General features: G+C 46.4%; 1 protein-coding gene across 1 annotated transcript in view; it reads right to left on the bottom strand.

Moving 5' to 3' along the window:
• MARK2 (microtubule affinity regulating kinase 2) overlaps positions 1-7,296 on the bottom strand; it is a 127,131-nt gene that overhangs the window by 20,368 nt on the left and 99,467 nt on the right. The window contains 3 exon segments of the mRNA XM_070950945.1: positions 2,100-2,219; positions 3,090-3,326; positions 5,784-5,840. Coding sequence (XP_070807046.1) covers positions 2,100-2,219; positions 3,090-3,326; positions 5,784-5,840 — 414 coding nt within the window.

Here is a 7,296-nt window from a genome sequence, read left to right as displayed (position 1 = left end):
CAGAGGGCTGGACTAGAGACCTCCCAGGTCCCTTTCCAACTCTGTTATTCTATTCTATTTCAAACGGGAAGCTGTCCTTTTTTCATCGCTTTAGAGCTGGGGGAAAAAGGGGCTCAGAAATTGTCCGTTTTTTTGGTTCTCTCCTACAATCTCCGGAAAAATGATTTGGGGGGGGGGGGGAATGGAGCAGACTTTTTGGGGTTTGCTATGATTGCGGGCAGAGTTGAGGAGGCGACCCTACTCTGTCCTCTTCTGCCCTTTCACTCCCTGGGGCAGCTGTGCCTGCTGGGATGAGGAGTGATCAAGCTCCCGATTTTTTACAGCCCTTGCATCTGGATTCTCCTCCTCCAGCAGATGGGTAGGGATTAAACCAGACAGAAATGACAGGGGGAATCTAATTAGCTCTCGCTAATCTCCTGGAGACGGGCTTATAAGGCTCAACCCCTCCCTTACTAATCCAGGGAAACGTGTGGTGCAGGACAACAGGCCTCTTTGAGGTTAGATGAACCAGCCTCCCCACTTTTTGCAAAAACTTAAGCCCCTCTCGGCAGAAGGTATCCAAGGCTTGGTGGTTTCCTTGCAGAGGGTTTCATGACCCAACTAGGTAACATCTTCAGTGAAGAAGAAGAAGAAGAAGAAGAAGAAGAAGAAGAAGAAGAAGAAGAAGAAGAAGAAGAAGAAGAAGAAGAAGAAGAAGAAGAAGAAGAAGAAGAAGAAGAAGAAGAAGAAGAAGGAGGAGGAGGAGGAGGAGGAGGAGGAGGAGAAGGAGAGGAGGAGGAGGAGGGAGGAGGAGGAGGAGGAGGAGGAGGAGGAGGAGAAGCAGCAGCAGCAGCAGAAGAAGAAAGCAGAAGGAGAAGAAGCAGAAGAAGAAGAAGGAGAAGAAGAAGCAGAAGAAGAGGAGGAGAAGGAGAAGAAGAAGTGGAGGAGGAGGAGGAAGAGGAGGAGGAGGAAGAGAAGGAGAAGTGGAAGAGGAGGAGGAGGAGGAGGAGGAGGAGAAGCAGCAGCAGCAGAAGAAGCAGAAGCAGAAGAAGGAGAAGAAGCAGAAGAAGAAGGAGAAGAAGAAGCAGAAGAAGAGGAGGAGAAGGAGAAGAAGAAGTGGAGGAGGAGGAGGAGGAGGAGGAGGAGGACGAGGACGAGGAGGAGGACGAGGAGGAGGAGGAGGAGAAGTGTGTGGTCCTTGGTGCTCTCTGAGTTTGGTGGCTTTCTTGCAGATGTTTCATGACCCAACTAGGTAACATATTCAGTGCTAGAAGGTTTGCTAGAGAGGAGGAAGGGAGGGAGGGAGGGAGAGGAAGAGGAAAAGGAAGGAGGACTGTGTGGTCCCTTGGTGCTCTCTGAGGTTAGTGATGTTTCTTGCAGACATTTCATTACCCAGTTAGGTAACATCATCAATGCTAGAAGGTTTGTGAGGAGGAGGAGGAGGAAGGGGAGAGGAGAAGGAGGGCTGTGGGGTCCTCAATGCTCTCTTGAGCTTAGTTGCTTTCTTGCAGATGTTTCATGACCCAACTAGGTAACATCATCAGTTGAAGAAGAAGAAGAAGGAGAAGAAGAAGGAGAAGGAGAAGGAGGAGAAGGAGAAGGAGAAGGAGAAGAAGAAGAAGAAGCAGAGGAGGAGGAGGAGGAGGAGGAGAAGAAGAAGAAGTGGAGGAGGAGGAAGAAGAAGTGAAGGAGGAAGAAGAAGAGGAGGAGGAGGAGAAGTGGAAGAGGAGGAGGAGAAGGAGAGGAGGAGAAGAAGTGTGTGGTCCTTGGTGCTCTCTGAGCTTGGTGGCTTTCTTGCAGACATTTCATGACCCAACTAAGTAACATCTTCAGTGCTAGAAGGGAGGGGCCTTTGCTCCCTGTTTCTATATTAACAGCTTGCTTGCAGAGGGTAAATCCTCCTTCCCTTCTAGCACTGATGAGGTTGCCTAGTTGGGTCTTGAAACGTCTGCAAGAAAACCACGGAGGTCAGAGAGCACCAAGGAGCCCTCATTTCAACTCTTGAGCTACAAATATTTTCCCATTCTTGATCTCCAAGGAGCCTTTGTTTCCCAAGGAAACTCCAAAGAGGGTACCAGAATTTATTAGCATTTCCTCAAGCCCACTTCCAGGGGGCTCACCTCTAAAGTGCCTCTCTTGCTAGGGTTCAGGATGAGGAATTTTTTCAGCAGGTTCTCACAGTCCGTGGACATGTAGAAGGGGATGCGATACTTCCCCCTCAAAACCCGTTCTCGCAGCTCCTGCAAAAGGAGAAGAAGTGATATTTGGGGGGGGGGGGGGGGAAGGAAACGTTCATTTTAAGCAGGACAAGAAAAGGACTTGTGCAGGTGCTCACACTCTCCTTCAAGAGAGCTAGCAGCTTTATCTTAAATGGGTTTTTTAAAAAGGTTTTAAATTGCAATATACCGTATTTTTCGGACTATAAGACACACTTTTTTGTCTCCCAAAAGGGGGAGAAAATGTCTGTCCGTCTTACAGACCAAATATTGTCGAAGCCCCACCCACCCGCTTTTTGGCCTCTGCAAACCCTGTTTTTTGGGCTTTTTTTGGCCCTTCATTTCAGGTCTTTTTTCGGCCTGTTTTTAAGGCTTTATGGGCTGGTTTTTGAGGCTTTTTTCAGGCCATTTTTTCAGAAAAAAACAGGCCAAAAAAAGCCTCAAAAACGGCCCCAAAAAAGGGCCATGAAAAGCCTTGGAAAACGGGCTGCAAAAAGCCTAAAAAATGGGCTGCAAAAAGCTTTTATGGTGCTATTTCCCCCCCCCCCCAAAAAAAAAAAGTGGTGTTATTAGCTAAGTTTTAGAAAATACACTTTTCCCAAAAGGCTTCCACAATTTGGGGCCACGACTGTATATGGAACAAAACCGTGACCGAATCTGGAGGTTCTGCTTCGGGTACCACGAAGCCTCTTCCCAGAAGGTAACAAGAAAAAAACAGGTAACAAGGAAGAGGATGTACAGAGTCCCAGACATTCCTGGGGATCCTGCTCAAGCATCGCTTTCTAAGCCACGCCCCGGATGGAAGGGAGTGAACTGCCAATCATCTTTTCTGCCGTCCACCCCCACCTCTCCCTCTGCACCGCCCTTCCTGTCCGAAGCAGGAGGTGGAGGTACCTTGAGGTTCTGCCCATCGAAGGGCAGGGAGCCGCTGACCAGTGTGTAAAGGATAACCCCGAGGCTCCAGACGTCCACCTCCGGTCCGTCGTACTTCTTGCCCTGGAATAATTCGGGCGCGGCGTACGGGGGGCTCCCGCAGAACGTGTCAAGCTTGTTGCCGAACGTGAATTCGTTGCTGAAACCGAAGTCTGCAATCTTGATGTTCATGTCGGCATCTAAGAGCAGATTTTCTGCCTGGGGGGGGAGGGGGGGAGAGAAGAGGAGAAGGTGGGGGGAGAAATTGAGAAGGGGCCGAGCAACCAAGAGGATTAGGGGACTGGAGGCTAACAGTGGCTTTTCCGGCCAATGGGATTTTCCCATGTATTTTACCAGGAAATGCCGATAGGCCAGACTTGCCCCTCCTAAACATATCCATGCGCTCTGAATAACCCTAACCCTAACCGAACAGTATAACAGAGTTGGAAGGGAGGAACGGTTGCAGGAACTGGGCACGGCTAGTCAAGTGAAGAAAAGGGGAGACAGGATAGCGTCTTCCAGTATTTTTTTTTTCAAAAAAGTTTTTATTTGTTTCTCATAAACATATTTAAATGTACAGTCATTTATCCACTCTTTCATTCACCTTATCTTTTAACTTTGATTTTTAATTTTTAATTGTTTGGGGCTGCTCTTTTACCATTTACCCTTCTTTATTTTGCCACAACCTTCTCCTCCGCTTCTCTTCCTTCCTCTATCTCTTCCTACTTTCTTCGTTCTTCCTCTCCTTCCCTTTCCCACTTCCCCTTCCCTTCCCCGACTCCTCTCTTCTTCCCCTTCTAACCTTCTCTCCTGCTCCTCTTTCCCCTCCTATTTTTTCCTCTCCTTTTTCCTTTCTTCTTCTCCTCCTTTTCCTTCCTTTTTCTCCTCTTACTTTCTTTGTTCTTCCTCTCCTTCCCTTTCCCACTTCCCCCTTCCCTTCCCCGACTCCTCTCTTCTTCCCCTTCTAACCTTCTCTCCTGCTCCTCCTTCCCCTCCCTTTTCTTCCTCTTCTTTTCCCTTTCTTCTCTCTACCCCCCTCTTCTCCCTTCCTCTCTTTCTCTACTCCTTCCCCTCTCTTCTGTTGTTTCCCTTTCCTGTTCAATCTAAAGTGGTATTCGAGCAGCCCCGAATTTCTATTTAATCTCTATTCTCATTTCAATTTCTTATTTAATTAATAATTATATCTATTTCATCATTTGTGTACATTTTTACAATAATCTCACATATGGGAAAAAGCAGTTTTCCCATATGTGGGAAAAGGAGCCTTGGTGGCACAGCAGTCTAAAGTGCTATTAAGTAGCACCAGCTGCCTGCAATTACTGCGAGTTCAAATCTCACCAGGCGCAAGGTTGACTCAGCCTTCCATCCTTTCGAGGTAGGTAAAATGAGGACCCGGATTGTGGGGGCAATAAGCTGACTTTGTATAAAAAAGAACACCACTTAGGGGGGGCCGAAAGCCCTACTAAGCAGGTATATACAAAAAGTACGAAGGCTGTTGCTTAACGCATTGTATGCCGCCCTGAGTCTCCGGAAAAGGGCGGCATATAAATCGAACCAAATAAATAAATAAATAAATAAAAGAGGAGGGAATGGGGCATCAAAGCTATTTTCCAAGGCACCTGGACAGAATGAAATGTGAAATATATATATATATATATTTTTAAAAAAATATTTTAAATAATTAAATACGATTTGTTAAAATTGTCCCGCGACCGGTTTGGCTAAGGCGAGATGTCGAATTCTGGCTTTGAAAGCCCGAGAGATATTTCGCTCATACGGCTTCATAAGGTTCGGAAGGAAAAAAAAAAAAAGAGGGATAATGGGGGCTCTTGATATTCAATATTAATGTTCACAGAAGGGGGAGGGAATTTGATATACTCTTGGGGGGAGGGAGGGAGGGGGGAAACAAGGGAGGGTTGAGGGCAGAAGCCCACGTGCTCCAGCTGTCCTGGGCTCTAACTCCAGATGCTGGCTGGCTGGCTGGCCGTGGATGAAAGGCACTTCAAGAGCATCTGGCTGGGGAAAGAAAACTTGTCCTAAGGCCGCCTTTCAACCCACGGGCCATCAGCCACGTTATGCCAGACATGGTTGACGGGAAGGATCGGTGGGGCCGGAAGCAACAGGTAGAGAAACTCAAGCCAAGCCTGAATTGGCAAGCTAGATAAAGAGCAGGATTTACAGACTAACAAGAGTTGGAAGGGACCTTGGAGGTCTTCTAGTCCAACCCCCTGCTTAGGCAGGAAACCCTACATCACTTCAGACCAATGGTTATCCAACCTCTTCTTAAAAACTTCCAGTGTTGGAGAATTCACAACTTCTGGAGGCAAGTTGTTCCACTGGTTAATTGTTCTCACTGTCAGGAAATTTCTCCTTAGTTCTAAGTTGCTTCTCTCCTAGATTAATTTCCACCCGTTGCTTCTTGTCCTGCCCTCAGGTGCTTTGGAGAATAGCTTGACTCCCTCTTCTTTGGGGCAGCCCCTCAAATATTGGAAGACTGCTATCATGTCTCCCCTAGTCCTCATTAAACTAGACATACCCAGTTCCTGCGACCCAAGTTCTGCTCTTGCTAAAACAAGAGCAGAACTCGGCTGAGCCGATTCTGAGCTCCGCTTTGGCAAGGGTGAACTACGGCCGGCCCATGGGTAAACTGAGGCCTTCCCCTCCTGTTCCACTTACCTTCAAGTCTCTATGTACAATGAATTTTTGGTGACAGTACTGCACAGCAGAAACTATCTGGAAGGAAAGGGGTAAGAAGAAGAAGGGTGAAAAAAAACACGGCAATTTCTGCATCAGCGTAATCAGACTCACTCAGGTATTGCATCAGCCCCAAAAAAGGATTCTTTTTTTTTTTAATTGAAAAGTTTTAAAAAATTTTACACATATTTTCCCTCCCCCCCCAGACTTCCCAGAGCAAATACAGGATATAGCATTTAACAAACATAAAAAAAACCATAAGCTAACTATCTATAGATTTATCTCCCTTTTGCACTTTAACTCCCCTGAATATAACTATTTAAACCAATTATTGCTTGAAAGTAATCAATCCAACTTCATTCTTGTCCGTTCTTCAATAATAAGCATGTCTTCTTTCTTCCAGCATTGCACAATCAGAGCCCAATTACAATTAACCATTACATCTCCAACCCTTACAAATATTAACAGATTAACAAAATATTTTAACCCAATCTCAAATAAATTATATTGTAAAAACCTTATTTTTACTTTTTACTCCATAAACTCATATTGATTCTTCCTGGAAACATTCCTTACTTAATAGCTTTGCATAAACTTATTCATCTTATTCTCTACAAATCCACTGCGTATAATCAAATAGCAAATAACAAAAAAGGATTCTTAGCGCCTGCGGTGTGCATGCATGCGAAGCGCGCACGCAGCAAACCAGTAGCAGACTTCAGAGCATTTCACCCCTGGTGTTGTCCAGACCCCCCCCCATTCCCCCCCCCCGATCGCTTGGAGTTGAAGGTGAAGGATGGAGCAAAGAAGTGGGTGTGGAGGTAGTGTCTTTTCCCAGAAAGCAAAAAGAGCTGCATAAATTAGGATTCATCGTTGCATCATTCGCACACAGCATCCAGAAAAGCAGGTTTGTGCAGTGGGTGGGGGGTTGATTTTTCCTGGGGGGGAGAGGGGGGGCAAAGTTCTTGCAGCAATGATCCAATGAGGCTCCCTCTTCCTCTCTTCCCTCCCGCCCACCGGTATTCAGTTCCCAAGTCCTTTTCCGGGTTCAATTTCCAACTCGATCTTGATTTTACGATGTATGACTAATGTTAAGGAACCGATTTTCAGAAGTTCCATGCACGATACAGTTGAAATTGGCTAGTTAAGGCGGCTTTATAAGGAAAGGAGAACGAGGCATGGAGGACCCAAGAGGAAGGGGATTCTCTGGCCTGGGGGAATGAGAAGGGGCGTTTCCGAAATGAATGAGAAACTAAACATCCTCTCCCTTAAACCAGGACTCCCTAAGAAGGGAGATCAAAGGCAGTGGGGAGGCCAGGCCTTGATGTGAATCCTGGGAAATGAGGATCAAGAGTTTGCATCCTAATACTATCGTTGTTGCAACGAACCTGCTGCTTCGAAACTGCTTTCCGCTTTGGGAGGGGAGATAAGGGACGTTAAAAAAGCTTTTAAAAAGCTTTCGTGTCGTCAACATCTGGATGAACGGAAGGACGGT

This window comes from Pituophis catenifer, unplaced genomic scaffold (genome assembly GCF_029215685.1).
Source record: "Pituophis catenifer annectens isolate HBS135680 unplaced genomic scaffold, rPitCat1.0.hap2 SCAF_10, whole genome shotgun sequence".
In the NCBI taxonomy this organism is placed as follows: Eukaryota; Metazoa; Chordata; class Lepidosauria; order Squamata; family Colubridae; genus Pituophis; species Pituophis catenifer.
The sequence above is the reverse complement of the archived record's forward strand: the minus strand, read 5'-3'. Positions and strand labels throughout refer to the sequence as shown.